Source organism: Lipotes vexillifer, unplaced genomic scaffold, assembly GCF_000442215.2.
Source record: "Lipotes vexillifer unplaced genomic scaffold, Lipotes_vexillifer_v1.1 scaffold100, whole genome shotgun sequence".
NCBI lineage: Eukaryota > Metazoa > Chordata > Mammalia > Artiodactyla > Lipotidae > Lipotes > Lipotes vexillifer.
Window position 1 is genome coordinate 2,141,242 of NW_006774075.1, and position 16,158 is coordinate 2,157,399.

At 36.1% G+C, this 16,158-nt stretch overlaps 1 protein-coding gene across 1 annotated transcript in view; it reads left to right on the plus strand.

Annotated features, from left to right (window-relative positions):
* ZCCHC4 (zinc finger CCHC-type containing 4) overlaps nt 1-16,158 on the plus strand; it is a 49,360-nt gene that overhangs the window by 17,960 nt on the left and 15,242 nt on the right. The window contains exons 4-7 of the mRNA XM_007448802.1: nt 1,534-1,809; nt 2,335-2,415; nt 11,091-11,163; nt 15,099-15,249. Coding sequence (XP_007448864.1) covers nt 1,534-1,809; nt 2,335-2,415; nt 11,091-11,163; nt 15,099-15,249 — 581 coding nt within the window. The remainder of the gene's footprint in view (nt 1-1,533; nt 1,810-2,334; nt 2,416-11,090; nt 11,164-15,098; nt 15,250-16,158) is intronic.

Consider the following 16,158-nt stretch of genomic DNA (forward strand, 5'->3'; position numbering starts at 1 on the left):
CACTCTTTCTTTGAATTACTATTAAAGTTTCTTCTGATATCATGCTCCTTTTTCTTTCCAGTCATAGATAAAGCTGTCAAAAGAACAGTTATCATAGAAATAGAAACAAATTACCAGCATGATGAGCTTATTTCTTGCTATCGCCATTCAGAATATCTATTTCTCACTGCCTTGGGTGCTTTGAAGTGAAACTGTGCTTATATACAGAAAGTTTTAATACCCACTTTGATTCTATGTTAAGTTCACAGTTTTTACAGTGCAGTTCAGAGTTTAGTTCAACTGAAATCATATGACTGTTTTCAAACTCTAAGAATCCTTTAGTGCACTATTTGACATGCTTAGTTCTAGATATTTCTGACCCTCTATGAGCCATGATAATCTTACTTATTTTTCTTTTGTTTTCTTACTCTGCTTTTTTTAATTTTTAAATTTTTTAAAATTTATTTATTTATTTTTGGCTGCTTTGGGTCTTCATTGTTGTGCGTGGGCTTTCTCTAGTTGTGGTGAGCAGGGGCTACTCTTCGTTGTGGCGCATGGGCTCATTGCGGTGGCTTCTCGTTGCAAAGCAGGGGCTCTAGGCACATGGGCTTCAGTAGTTGTGGCATGCGGGCTCAGTAGTTGTGGCTCGTGAGCTCTAGAGCACAGGCTCAGTAGTTGTGGCGCATGGGCTTGGTTGTTCCGTGGCATGTGGGATCTTCTTGGACCAGGGCTCGAACCCATGTCCCCTGCATTGGCAGGCGGATTCTTAACCACTGCGCTACCAGGGAAGTCCATCTTACTGTGAATTCTTAGCTGGATTGCATATACAAAATCAGCAGTTTTAAAAACGTACTGTGATTGTCTTCTCTCTTTAATCATCAGTAATAAAATGAAAAGAGAGGGGAAAAAATCCCAAAGTAGTGACTTTGAAATCAGTTATAAAGATGACTTGAAAGGGATCATATAGGCTATCTGGTATCGTATTTCTTAAGGCTTTGATTATTGTTTTGCTGCTTTGGGGGTGAGCTTCTCAGAACTGCCTCCATCAGTACTGCTAAGAATAGAGGAACTTTGTGGGAACATTTTTTCTTTTAGGAGGTAATTTTTCTTGCTATGTATGCCATAAGAAATTGAAGAATGATCTTAATTTCTCATTTGAAATTGACTGTCTTACTGAGCCAGACTGTTTAACACCTCCAAGTTAGAACACATGGATTTGTCAATAAATTTAAAGGTGATAGTAGTCTCCATTACTACTAAGTTGTTTGAATAATATATTATATTCACATTTTAAATGGATATTGATCTTCAGCCAGTGACTAAATTGGAGCATCTCAATTTTTAAGAAATCGCTGATTCTTTTCCACTTTGTAGGTATGCAGCCAGACATAAATCCTAGCCAACATTCCACAGATTGTTTTGTGCCTTTGCTTCTTCATGCAGTACTCTTTAGGAAGTAATAATACTTTTTGCACGTTAAACCTGGCGAAAATCAATTGTCTTTAAAGCAACAAACTTAAAATGTATTCCTTTGTGTTTTATTATGTCTTGAAGGTACTTGAAGTTTATTAAGTTGCCCTTGTCTCAGAGAAAGTTTTGTCAAAGATGTCAGCAGTTGCTGTTGCCAGATGATGAGGAAAAGCATCGCAAGCATCAGATAGTGGGTGATATTTCTATCACCCAGTTAAAAAGGCCCAGTCAACTCCTTTATCCACTGGAAAACAAGAAGACAAATGCTCAGTATTTGTTTGCTGATAGGAGCTGTCTGTTCTTGGTAGACCTACTCTCTACCCTTGGGTTCAGAAGAGTACTGTGTGTCGGGACACCAAGGTATGTTATATGGTATTTTAAACATTCTCCCATCACTACTATTTAAACTGTTAGAAAATTTATTAAGTAGTTATTTATTGGATTGGCCAAAAAGTTCGTTCAGGTTTTTCTGTAAGATATGGAAAACCCAAATGAACTTTTTGTCCAACCCAATACTATGTGCAGGTTACGACATGAAGCTTCAAGTATACAAAGGAAATATAAAGCATGGTCCCTCTCTGAGGAGTTTGTAATCTTTATTCCATTTGAGAGAAATCTTTATAGATTTCTGAAATATGATAGGAAATTCTTTCTGATTTGATTCTTAAGTTATTTATTATTTTAGAGTTTTCTGATTCAGATGAGATCCATCCACTGTTTTAAAAATATTTGTGAAATTTAAACCTTACTTATACTTGCCAAATTTTCTTCAGTGTTTCACTGAAATATTAGAAATATCAGGAGAACATTGATGGGTTTTTTGTTTGCTTGTTATCTATGGCATTTGTAATTTCTTATTAAATTTGCTTTCACTAATTGCTTTAGGTTGCATGAGCTGATCAGGCTGAAAGCATCAGGTGACAAGAAGTCTAACATTAAAAGCCTTTTATTGGATATTGATTTTCGGTAGGTTTACAAAGTATAATATTTATTCTCCTTCATTGTGTTCTGTTTCTTTTTAATGTTTTCGTCTTATTAATCCTATTACAATCCTTTACATTTAGAAGTAGTGATTGGTTATAAGGTATCGTTTTAGTCATATAGACTCAACATGTAATCTTCCATATTTCAAACAGGGAGGTGGTAGATTTCTCCTTTTGCTAGTGTGCTTCCTAAATTTTCTCTGTGAATATGTCTAGTTGTCTTTGGCTTATAATTTAGAGATACATTTCAATTGAGTGAAATTTCTTCTAATATACTTATTTTTCAAGGGTAATTCCAAATTTCCTCCAGAATTTTGTTTCATCATGATGTTTTGAGTGTGATAAGACATGTATTTTAATATTTTTACTGGATGATATGCTGTCCATACATGTCCATACTGGACATGACCTGAAGTGAAGGGAGCGCTAACTAGGAAATAGAAAAGTCCCAAGGCAGAGGATAAACAAACAGATAAGCTTTGTGGGAGAGGGTCAGAATTAAATGGCACCTGATGTGTTGGAACAAACAGGTGAGACAGTGGACTGCATCTTGAGTCCCCCCTCTGGTGGTAATTGAGAAGATACAGACGTTTGATTTACAACACAGGATGGCAAATGTGTCCATCCTCAGACTCTCTGATTCTGTAAACTTTAAGTACTCTTCCTAGTTTCTGTAATTGTTTGATTTCCAGGAGTTCATGGTGAGTCTGTAAGACCCCATGTTCTTAGTATATTTTACTTGTTCTTGAGTGTATTGAAGGAATCGGGCTTTGAGTTTCTTTTTTTTAATCTGATAGAGTCTATTTGGCCAATGTTCCAGCATTTGCTGGATTCTCTCTTGTATTATTACTCAGGTTCTCTATGAAATTACATATGCTTTTTCTCCCTAAAAACAGGCAGACAGATTTTTAAAGTGCAGAAAGTCACAATAAAAAGTACAGCTTTCGTTATTTATTTTTCTTTAGATTTCCAAGTCAACTTTGGGTTATCTAATATAAGTACATATGTTTCTCAAAAATAACCCACACTTTCTGTAACCCTCATCCCTTCTTAACAGAACTAGCACACACTTTACAAATACCTGCTTGATGTGAGTAATCCTCGGGAAAATGGAATTCCATAAGTGATAATATGGACTTCTTAAACTCAAATTCTTTTTTTAAATTGAGTTATAATTCACTAAAATTTACCATTTTAAAGTGTGTATTTCAGCAGTTTTTGGTATATTCACTAGGTTTTGCAGTCATCACCCATGATTGCAGAACATTTTTAATCACACTACAGAGAAACTCCTTACTTCCCCTAATAACCATTAATCTGCTTTCTGTCTCCATGGATTTGTCTATTCTGGATGTTTTATATAAATGGAATCATACAATGTGTGACCGTTATGTCTGGCCTCTTTCGCTTTAGCATAATGTTTTCAAAATTCCCCCATGTCATAGCGTATAACTGTACTTGCTTTTATGGTTGTGTAATATCCCATTGTATGAAGATCTCAATTTCTTCTTTAACTACCATGTTTCTTTCCTGAAGTATTATTGTTAAATTATTATAAATGTATTATTTTAAAGGTAGAAATTTAACTTTTGAGGTCTTATAATAACAATATTAACAATAACCAGTGTTTAGTGAATACTTGTCACTTGTCAAACCCTATTCTAAATCCTTTGATCCTCACAATAGACCTATAAGGTAGATACTACTAACATTCTCCTTTTCCTCAGAATAGAAAACTGAGGTACAAAGAAATTAAATAACTTGACCAAAGTCACAGTTTATAAATGTCCAGCTCAGGATTCAAACCCAGTCAGTCTGGCCCCCAAAATTAAATTATCCTCTGGAAATAACTTTGCTTTTGCAAGTGTATATAAGCCTTTCTTATATAGCCTATATTTCTCTCTTGTCATCCTTCTAGGTTCCCTTTTTCCACCTATCCCCCTGCTTTGTTCCACAATAGTTTTCAAATGCATTAATAACTGGTTTCCAGGTTATTCATGTATTTAGAGTCAGGCATTCATATTAGTCAGGAATCTTTCTTTCATTAGAGTCCCAGAAATCCATTTATGTCACTGTGAATGTATTGGCTCACACTGCTGGAGTCTAGGGTATAACAGGCTTCAGTCCAGTTGAGATCCTGGGCCTCACATAATTTTTTAGAGCTCTTTCTTTCTCTCTCTCTCTACCTCTCATTCTGTGTTTCTCTCTGTGCTGGCCTTATTCTGCAGACAGCTTCCTTCATTCTGCCAAGGACTTTGGTGGGCAGCAGCTTTAAACTTACATAGTCTCAGCTGAACTGCCCAGCAGAAAAAGAATCTTTCCTGAGAGCTCCAGCAGCAAAACTCCAGTGAGTACTCTGCCTACCTCGCCTGGGGTTACATAGCCATTGCAGAATCATCACTGTGGCCTGGCAGATAGAGTGCTATGGAGTGGGTTCTCCATAGGAAATAGATGTTTGACTGAAGCGAGGGGAGATATAGGTACTAGAAGGACAAAAAAAAGACAAAAAAAAAAAAAAAAAAAAAAAAAATGTGTCCACAACTGAATTATTCAAGACAATTTATGTCAGTTGTCAGCAGCACATACGTTTTCATCTCTCTTGGGTATTGTATTAATTTGCTAGGGCTGCCATAACAAAATACCACAGACTGGGTGGGTTAAACAATAGAAATTTATTTTCCCATAGTTTTGGAGGCTAGAAGTCGAAGATCAGGGTATCAGTAGGTTTGGTTTCTTCTTCTTCTTTTTTTTTAAATTTATTTTATTATTTATTTATTTATTTATGGCCGTGTTGGGCCTTCGTTGCTGTGCGCGGGCTTTCTCTAGTTGTGGAGAGCAGGGGCTACTCTTCGTTGTGGTGCGCGGGCTTCTCATTGCAGTGGCTTAACTTGTTACAGAGCACGGGCTCTAGGTGTGCAGGCTTCAGTAGTTGTGGCACACAGCCTCAGTAGTTGTGGCTCGCAAGCTCTAGAGTACAGGCTCAGTAGTTGTGGCACGTGGGCTTAGTTGCTCCATGGCATGTGGGATCTTCCCAGACCAGGGCTCGAACCTGTGTCGCCTGCATTGGCAGGTGGATTCTTAACCACTGCGCCACCAGGGAAGTCCCAGGTTTGGTTTCTTCTGAGATCTGTCTCCTTGGCTTGTGGATAGCTGCCTTCTAACTGTGTCATCACATGGTCTTTCCTATGTGTGTGCACATCCCTGGTATCTCTTTATGTGTCCAGATTTCCTCTTCTTATAAAGACACCAGTCATATGCATTGGGGCCCACCCTAATGACCTCCTTTTAACTTAGTCACCTCTTAGTACACCTGAAATTAACATAACATTGTACATCAATCATATTTCAATCAAAAAAATTTTTAAAGGATAAATGCTTAAAAATCAATTTAATTACCTCTTTAAGGGCCCTCTCTCCAAATATAGTTACCTTTTGAGAGACTGAGGGATCAGTGCTTCAGCATATGAATTAGTTGGGGGGACACAACTGAGGCCGTAACAGGTATATACCTAGGAGTAGAATTGCTTGGTCATGTGGTAATTCTATGTTTAACTTCTTGAGGGACTCCCAAACTGTCTTCTGAGGTGACTGCACTGTTTTACTTTACCAACAGCAATGTATGAGAGTTCCAGTTTCTCCACATCTTTGTCAACACTTGTTATTCTCTGTCTTTTTGAAGTAGTGTCTCATTGTGGTTTGTTTTGCATTTTATTGGTGGCTAATGTTGTTGAGCATCTTTTCATGTGCTTATGGCCAATTGTTTATCTTTTTTGGAGAAATGTCTATTCAGTCCTTTGCCCATTTTTAAAATTGATTATTTGTCTTATTGTTGAATTGAAAGAGTTCTCAATATATTCTGGATACTAGACCCCTATCAGATATATGATTCGTAAATATTTTCTCCCGTCCTTTGTGTTTTTTCACTTTTGATGGAGTCCAATCATTCTGTTTTCTTTGGTTGCTTGTGTTTTAGGTGTCATACCAAGAAACTAGTGCCTAATCTAAAGTCATGAATATTTACACTTGTTTTCTTCTAAGAGTTTTTAATTTTAGCTCTTACATTTAGGTCACTGATTTCTTTTGAGTAATTTTTATATATGGTGTGAGGTAGGGGTCTAACTTTATTCTTTGCATGTGGATATCCAGTTGCCTTGGCACCATTTGTTAAAATGATTATTCTTTTCCCATCGAATGGTCTTGGGACCTTATTGAAAACCAAACGACCATAAATGTATGGATTTATTTGTAGACTCTAAATTCTATTCCATTGATCTATGTCTGTCCTTATGCCAGTCCCACACAATTTTGATTATTGTTGCTTTGTAGTGAGTTTTGAAATTGCAAAGTGTGAGTCTTTCAACTTAATTCTCTTTCAAGATTGTTTTGGCTATTGTGGGTTCCTTGCACTTCTATATGAATTTTAGAATTACCTTCTCAGTTTCTACAAAAAAGCCAACTGGCCTTTTTATAGGGATTGCATTGAATTTATAGATCAATTTGAGGGGTATTTTCATCTTAATGTTAAATGTTCTGGTTCATGAATATGAGATGTCTTTCCATTTATTTAGATATTGTTTAAGTTCTTTAAGCAATATTTTGTAGTTTTCAGTGTGCAAGACTTGTACTTCTTTTGTTAAATTTGTTCCTAAACACTTTACTCTTTTTGTTGCTATTGTAAATAAATTGTTTTTTAAAATTTTGTTATCTATTGTTCATTGCTACTGCCCTGTTTACTTGTTTTTTAAAAAATTGCAATAAAGTACATATAGTAAATATAAAATTTACCATGTTGACCATTTTTTAAGTGTATAGTTCAGTGGTGTTAAGTAAGTGAAGTACATTCATATCGTAGTACACATTTTCCAGAACTCTGCATCTTACCTGATGTACTTTTTTGTGTGTGTGTGTTTTTATTTTTTATTTTATTTTTTATTTATTTATTTATTTTTTAACATCTTTATTGGGGTATAATTGCTTTACAATGGTGTGTTAGTTTCTGCTTTATAACAAAGTGAATCAGTTATACATATACATATGTTCCCATATCTCTCGCCCTAACACACCTCACCCTTCCCCCTCCCCATATCCTCAAGTCTGTTCTCCAGTAGGTCTCTGTCTTTATTCCTGTTTTACCCCTAGGTTCTTCATAACCTTTTTTTTTTCTTAAATTCCATATATATGTGTTAGCATACGGTATTTGTCCTTCTCTTTCTGACTTACTTCACTCTGTATGACAGACTCTAGATCTATCCACCTCATTACAAATAGCTCAATTTCGTTTCTTTTTATGGCTGAGTAATATTCCATTGTATATATGTGCCACATCTTCTTTATCCATTCATCCGACGATGAGCACTTAGGTTGTTTCCATCTCCGGGCTATTGTAAATAGAGCTGCAATGAACATTTTGGTACATGACTCTTTTTGAATTTTGGTTTTCTCAGGGTATATGCCCAGTAGTGGGATTGCTGGGTCATATGGTAGTTCTATTTGTAGTTTTTTCAGGAACCTCCATACTGTTCTCCATAGTGGCTGAACCAATTCACATTCCCACCAGCAGTGCAAGAGCTGATGTACTTTTAATTTGAAAGATTTATATGGCCCTTTAAGTCTTTTGCCTTAAATGCCATGCCTTGAAGTTTTACCTTTCTTGAGCCTGTAGTTCAAATCCCCTGGTCAGAATAGGGAGTAGGGGATGTGGATAAAGTTGTTTTATAACCTGTGGAATACACAGATGCTTTTTTTCTTTGTGTCTGTAAACCTGTGTGTGTGTGTTGCAGACAAAAGCTGAAGGTATAGTACTGTGGTATCCTAGCATAGCTTCCTTGATAGCTACTCTGTTTCTGAGTCAGTTCTGTAAAAGGTCAACATTGGGTGCTAAGATAGAGCTGGTTATTGACATATGTTTGTAGCCAGAATGAACTCAGCCTGTTGCCTGTATTTACACTATGATGGAGTATGGGGTTGGTTCAGATTTCTCACAAGGACCACAGTTAAATCAGGGAAACATTCCTTTGTGGTATAAAGTGGTACTGAATAGTTCCTTCTGGCACTTTGACTTTGGCTTGTTGTTGCCCTACGTAAGGTCTGTGCAAGGCTGCAGAGAACTGCCTCAACTCCAGGGCTGTATGTAGATGTGCGGTAAATGTCCTTTTCTGGGGGTCTAAGATATGAAGTTAACATTTGCTAAGATGGATTTCTATATGCTCTAATTTTAGCATGAAAGATATGAAACTCTGTTTGGCAAATTATCATCCAAATAAAGTTGTATCAAAAAAATGTATTTCTTAGGCTTATTTCATGAACTAGTTTTGTTCAGCTCTTGATTACATTTCCTTTGTGTAGAACATGTTTCATACTTGGTAACTGACTCTGATTTAAAGAGAATGAATGGCCAAATTAAATGAATGTCCTTTGGAGCAGTTTTCAAGTGCATGCATTTCTGATTGCTTTTGTTTGCCTTATTCAATGGAGAGAATAATTCTTTGTGGCCAGTTTCATTCTAAGAGGGTGATGTTGAGTGATTTTTCATAATTTAAAATATGAATAATTATGCTTCCTTGTTTGTGTTTGATGGAAACTTAGAGCTGAAATCTTGGCTTTTTTCTCTCTCTGGCTCTGCCCACTGCTGCCCAGAACATTTTGGATGAGTGTGCTATGCTGAATTTTATGTAAATAAAATTTTTTTTTAATTTTAAAAAATGACTATTGCGTCATGAAGCAATGAAAATAAATGGAGGGTGGTAGAAATATATTTAAAAGGAGATTGTATTTTCCCTTGCTTACACAAAGCAATGCAAGAGCGAAAAACACTCTCAAATGATGGTTGATCCACAGCTGTACTAGTATTAATATATATGTGTAAATTAAGTAACTGATATAGTTATATTATCAGCTATTTGGTTAAAGAGGAAGACATTTGTTTATTAATGGTAATTTACATTGTCCCACAGTGTTTTGGAATGTTCCTTGGGTTACAGTATATAGTTTAAATATTTTTCAGTTATTCAAACCTGTTTATTTCTTCAGTGCCAATTTGTTTTATGAAATCATCAGAGGTACTAACAGTATCTTAAGTGATATTAAAGGATATTGTACTGAGAATGGCGAACAGCTGTTCTTCCATCTCCACAGAATAACAAGAAATGGATTTAGATTATAGGAGGAGATATTTTGATTGGGCATAAACATAATTCCCTAACATTAGAGTCACTGAGACATACATCTTTATAGCTGGTATTTATTAAAATAATGATACCTGACATTTCATTATATGCTTTGTAGCTGGCATTGTATTCAGCACTTTACATACATTATCTTATTTATTCTTACCAAGTCCTATGAGGTATTATAGAAACTATTTTCCTATTTTGTAGATGAAGAAATGGGGGCTCAGATAGGTTAAATAACTTACTAAGGTTACACAGCTAAGAAGTGAGAGACCTAGAGTTTGAAACCAGACCACCCGACTGTACAGCTGTACTCTTAGCCTCAGTGTAATAGGAAGAGGATAAACTAGGCTTGTCTGTTGTATTAAATACTCAGCACGGTTGGTGATCAGTTATAGATGGTCATAAATAACTGTGAGTAGAAGTAGAAGCAAAGAAGCGCCGTATCGTGATTTGGTTAAAGAAGCTGTGTAAGTAAGGATGTGTCCCTGATTTTTTCTCAGTCTTTCCACTAGGTTATGAATTCTGTAGAAGGATGGTGTGGTTCATATGTGAATTGTTTATGACAAAACTGTGGAAGTTCAAAATCCTGTTGAGGTAAAAGAGGTTTCTATATTATACAAAAAAACCTCAGAAATCAGCAAGAAAGACATTAAGGCCCATAGACATAAATGGGAAAAACAGACCTAGGCAGTACAAATAAAATTAAGGAATAAAGAAAACTCAGTTTTGTAAGAAGTCAAATAAATGCAAATTTAAGCCATAATGTGGTATGAATTTTGCCTAGTAAATTAGTGAAAATTTATAAAATGTTAATACCCGAAGCTGGTACTCTCATTCATTACTGACTGCATTTTAAAGTAGTATGTTAGAAGAATAAAATGATTCAATCAGTAAATAAATATCCTCTTTCCTGGCACTAATTCAGTATATATGAAATGTGCGTACTTCTTTTCTCTTACATATTGAGAAGCATATTTTATTAAGCTAATTCACAATAGACAAGAAAAACTCTGTATTAAATACCTTTTTTTGTTAACCACGGAAGAAAATAATTAACAGCTGTTGAGAAGAAATGTTGATTCAGTATTTTCCTTAAAATTATTAACTATGAGAGATGTATTTTAATTGCCAGCCCATTTCAAGCTTAAGTTGCATAATAATCTATCAGGAACATGATTATTTATGTAGAATCTTCTGGTCCGTAGGAGCTGGACCAGTTCGCCACTGGTTTATTAAACTTGGGACCATAATTTAAGTTTGTTATTCATCCTCTGTTGCTGACTTCTTGAGATTTTGGGAAAGTATTCTTTATTTCAAAAAACTAAAGGATGATGAAATTGATTTTATTAAAGGTGTGATTTCATAGTTTTAAAATTTAGTTTACATTTATTTATTTATTTATTTATTTATTTATTTATGTATGTATGTATGTATGTATAACTATGACCAGACAAGTAACTGCAGTAATAAACAAATTATCTTACAGGTATTCACAGTTTTATATGGAAGATAGTTTTTGCCATTATAACATGTTTAACCATCACTTCTTTGATGGAAAGGTAAGAATTATGACAGTTATCTCTTTCTTTTATTGTATTTCCTTCATTATTTTTCTAGGGTCCCTCAAGAGCAAATGGTGGCTTTTCTACCACTTATTGATATTTATTTTTGTTCATTCACTGAGTGTGTATTGAGCACCTAGAGGTGATCATGTTATTCATCTTTCATGACTTTTCACTGCTTCTTGGGTGAAGAGCCACTTTCTCACCAAGACTCACATAGCTGTTTGTGATCTGACCCCTGCCACTCTCCAGCCTGTCCTCTCCCTGTTCCTGCTTTGCTGTTCGTGTTCAGGACATATGACCTTCATCTCAAGCTGGCCTTTCCACCACAGGGACTTTTGCCCATGCTGTTCCCTCCACCTTCTACTCTCTCTTTGCCTTGTTAATGTCACCTCATCCTTCAGAACCCTGTTCCAAGTCACTTTCTTTAGCCTCCCGTGACCCTCAGACAAGGTCAGGTTCTCCTTTGTAGATTTATGATGCTGTAATTAAATAATTCTGTAGTTAGTTGTTTGCTGTCTGCCTTCCTGATAAATTTCATGTCCCAGTTAAGGGGATTTATGGTTTTATTAAACTAATCCTTAAAAAATAGACAGTGTCAGGAGTTAACTCCAATCTATGAACTCTGGGTGATAATGTGTCAGTTTAGGTTTGTCACTTCTAACAAGTGTCCCACTCTGGTGGGTGCTGTTGATAGTGGGAGCGGTTATCCATGTGTGGGGCAGGGGGTATGTGGGATATCGCTGTACCTTCCTCTCAATTTTGGTGTAAACCTAAAACTACTCTAAAAAAAAATAACCTTATAAAAAAGGGAGAGTGGTTTAAAAAAATCTTCTTTCAATATGATGTTAATAACATCATTGTGAATAAACAACATAGCAGAGCTGATATTTCTACTCCTAATTTGAGCTCTTTGTCAGTCCCATTACAAAATAAAATCTATAACCAACCAAGTAATCACACCTGACAGGAGGTTGGTCAGAAATGTTTGAAATTATCAAGACTGCTTGAAGCATATCCATACATATATATGATGGGTATATATCAATTTTTAAAGAATTGTGAGTCATGTTTTAAGTATATATTGTGCTTTAAGATATTAGCTAATGACAGAATGAAAACCAAGCAAGACTAAAAAACTAAGCATTCAGGAAATGAAAATAGATTCTAAATTGTTGGTTGGGATTGAAAAAATGAGACTCATTGAAAAATGAGATTTAGTAAGTATAGCCAGTGATGTACTCCTTCCATCAGAATCCATTTAGCATGGGGATACATATTTTTCAGCCGCGAAAGCCATGCAAACCAAGTATTGAAGTAAATAACAGAATTAGACTTCACTGTTTCCCAGAGTGCTTGTGTGGTTGGTAAACACTAGAATTTGAGAACTGATTTGATGAGCATGAAGGAGAACGAGGAATTGAAAGACTGCTTGACAGAAGATGAAGAGGGGCTTCTCACCTCGGACAGTGACAGTGGAGAAAAGAGAGGAAAGAAGTGGATTCTGAAGGCATTTCCCAGATGGAAACCAGAAGACTTGGTGTAATTACTCTGTGTACACCTGAAACTAATATATATAAAAAAAAGAAGAAGACTTGGTGATAAGTGTACCGGGGGTGAAATCAAAGATGACTTGGGGCCGTGACCTGGATTCATCTTCCATTCTTCAAAACAGAGAGTAGGGAAGTGTGGAAGCGACGTTTGGAAATGTTGAGTTTGTGGGGCTGGCACGACATCGACGTGCAAGTGTCCAGTGTGGTCTCTTGAAACTGTGGCGCTTTGAGCTCAGGGGTGTTGTCAGCACTGGTGACACAGCTGAGGAAGGAACTGAGTTCATATTACTGCTTGATGCTGCAGTAGTGGGTCAGGTATTTGTTTGTTTTTAATACCAGACCATGATTTTGCTTTTTAATTTGAACAATAAAGACGAGTAAAATTACATTTAAATACCGAAGAGTTGGCTAGCAATTTCATATATCTTAAGAAAGTAACATGTAAGTAGCCTTTTCTAGGAAATTCTATGTAACTTATTGAGAGTTTATAGAATTACCTTACAAGTTTCTAGAATAATGGTTGGAATAAGCTGCCAAGACTGAGTTCCATGTTCTGTTTCACAGAAGAAAACAGTCATCCAGCTCAGGCTCTCCTTTCTCTATATTTTAGGAGCAGCCACTAAATGGCACTACAACTGTAGAGAGTGACCTACAGAAAACTATTGTTTAAAGATTTTACTGTCTCCCCTTTTTCTACCTACTTACGGAGTCAGGGTTTTCAGTAGAGATTACCATCTACTAATCAATCACCAAAGCATTTAAGTGTCTACTAGGTGTCTGTCTGTGAAGGCATATAAGCCTTTGAGGTACCATGTGCCTTTGAGGATCTAAGCCTCTGCCACTGCACAGAAGCTTTTCACAGTTCATGGGATTAAAAAGTAGGAGTTTTCTGCACAGGATTTTTTTTCATAGCAAATAATATAGTCTTTTGTGTAATAAAAAATGTCATACGCCTTATTGGTAAGGTGGTTAAAGTGTGTACAGAGGGTGGCTATTTAAAATGCCGAGCACTTTTTTATTGATGACTGAGATGAAGAACAGAGTTAAGTTATTGTCAACCTTGGTGGCGTAAGCAAGTGTCTGTTTCCCATAGGTGGTCAACATTAGGACCCTCAGCAACCTAGGACAGGACATCCTACCATTGATTCTTACCTGGGAAGATATTCTTTAATTTCTTTGTTAATTTGGTTAAGAGTTCAGGCCTCGTTCACTTAATTTCTTTTTTCTACTTTTAACTCTAAGGGGTTTTAATTTATTTATTTATTTTAAAATTTGTATTGGAGTATAGCTGTTTTACTCCAAGGAATTTGAAGGTTTTTCAGTAACATCATCTGTACTTTTAGTCCTTGTTCGTGTAGGCAGGTTAAGGAAGTGCCAGGCAGCACTTGAAAAATGATTAACCTTCTTGACACCATCCTTTGCTGTAGGACTTTGAGGAGGAAGACTTTACTAGAAAAAAGGGATGAGGATGTTGTGATTTTTTTCCTTTCATCAGTTGGGTCTTCTAAGTTGATTTAGTAGTAGAACAATATATATTTTATTATAAAGTACATATAGGTTTATTAAAGTTTAAATGCCATTAAGCTTTCAAATCTTCTGCCATTTTGTATACTGTGTTGATTTGCTTTTATAGATAAGTACTTGAAAGCAACTACAAAGTCAGTAGATTAGAGCTAATATTACAGGTCTGTCTCTTACTGACTTCTCCCAAAGCAAAAAAGTGATAAATATCCTAGACAGTTTTTAATGTTAACTTTGCAATCACTAAAAACACGTCAACTTGTTGGGAAAATGTGTTAATAGCATGGTTTCATGGCCTGGATAAGCTTTATTTGTGAGCTTTCATTTATTTACTTTGCATGTTCAAATATGCCTGTCATTTACCTGGCACTCAAAAACATGTGCATGTTTAACTGGTAATTTGGCTCTCATTAACCTGAACTTATGGTGGTGGACAAACCAGACAGGAAAAAATATGTCTTATTTGTCTTTGTGTCTCCAGTGTTTATTTTAGCACAGTCCTTGCTTCTGTCTGTTGAATTGAATTTAGCATTTTAGATAGTCCTCATGGGTAGTGAGTTTCTGTCTTTTAGGTTACTAAATTTAGTTTTTTAATTTAGCCATTTGAATGTGTAGTCCTCTGATAGTGATGGTGTTTGAATTTGCAATTTTAAAAACCCACTTATCAAGGAACCCAAAGATAAAATCTTACGGGGGCTGAATGAGAGAGGCTTCAGGATGTCACTGAGGGACTCTGGGGTGGCAGGATGGGTGAAGTTCAGTCCGAAGAGTGAGACTGAGCCTAATGCATTCTCCTCCCAATATGATGAAGTACCTCCCTTTAGTCCTAATTTAGAAATGAATTTCTGTTTGTTCCAGGCTGCCCTTGAAGTATGCAGAACATTTTTACAGAAAGATAAAGGTGAAGGAGTCATTATGGTGACAGATCCTCCTTTTGGTGGCTTGGTTGAACCTCTGGCTGTTACATTCAAGAAGTTAATTGCTATGTGGAAAGAAGGTCAAAGCCAAGGTGTGTAATTTATTACTTACTGCAAAATAAACATGTATCTATGTATATACTTCCTGTCAAATATTAGCAGAGCTCAGTGAATCAGAGCACTGATAAAATATACATGTCTTGCGTTCTCTTCTTTTTTTAAAAATAGGCTTATTTGATAATAACTTTATCGTCATGATACACTTCGTATTATTCTAATCATGTGTTTTAAAAATGGCTCATAGGTAAAGTATTTGTTTTTGGTGGGCATAAGGGGACATTATGAAGAATAGCAGTGAACTGTTGGCATTTCTTCAGTAAATATTTCCTGAATGGCCACTATGTACCAGGTACTGTTTAGGTGCTGGGAATGGAAGGGTGAACAAGACAGACACTTATCTCTGCCCACTTAGACCTTACATTTCCTCTTCCAAAAGTCTTGCCCGGAACTCTAGGAGGGCACCCAGCCCCTGGTCCACAGCTCTAAACTGTGCCGAGATTTGTGTGGGAACATTGGCTGTCCAGTAGCCTAACAGTGGTTATCAGTGTCACATGGATACCCAACCCTAGAAGTGGGTTAATGACTGGGGGATATTCAGCTTAAAATGGCTTAGGACTTCAAAGTATTTTATGTAATTATCTAATTAGTCAGTATAATCATTTTTCAGTTTCCAACCTGAAAGTTGATAAATGTAAGAGTGTCAGGAATTTGTGATCAAGCTTCTCCATTAATTGTGCTATATAAATAGTGTGCTTTGGGGACGGAATGCAAATGAAATTTAAAACATGACTCACAGTGCTAAGTATTCCACTTATTTTTGGTTCTAAAGTCTACTTATCAGAGTGGATAAAGTCATTGTTGTTGGGAAAGCAATAAAAAGCTTTGTGAGCTTGAACTGATTCTGCTGCTTATTAGCTGCATGAATTTGAACAAATTGCTTA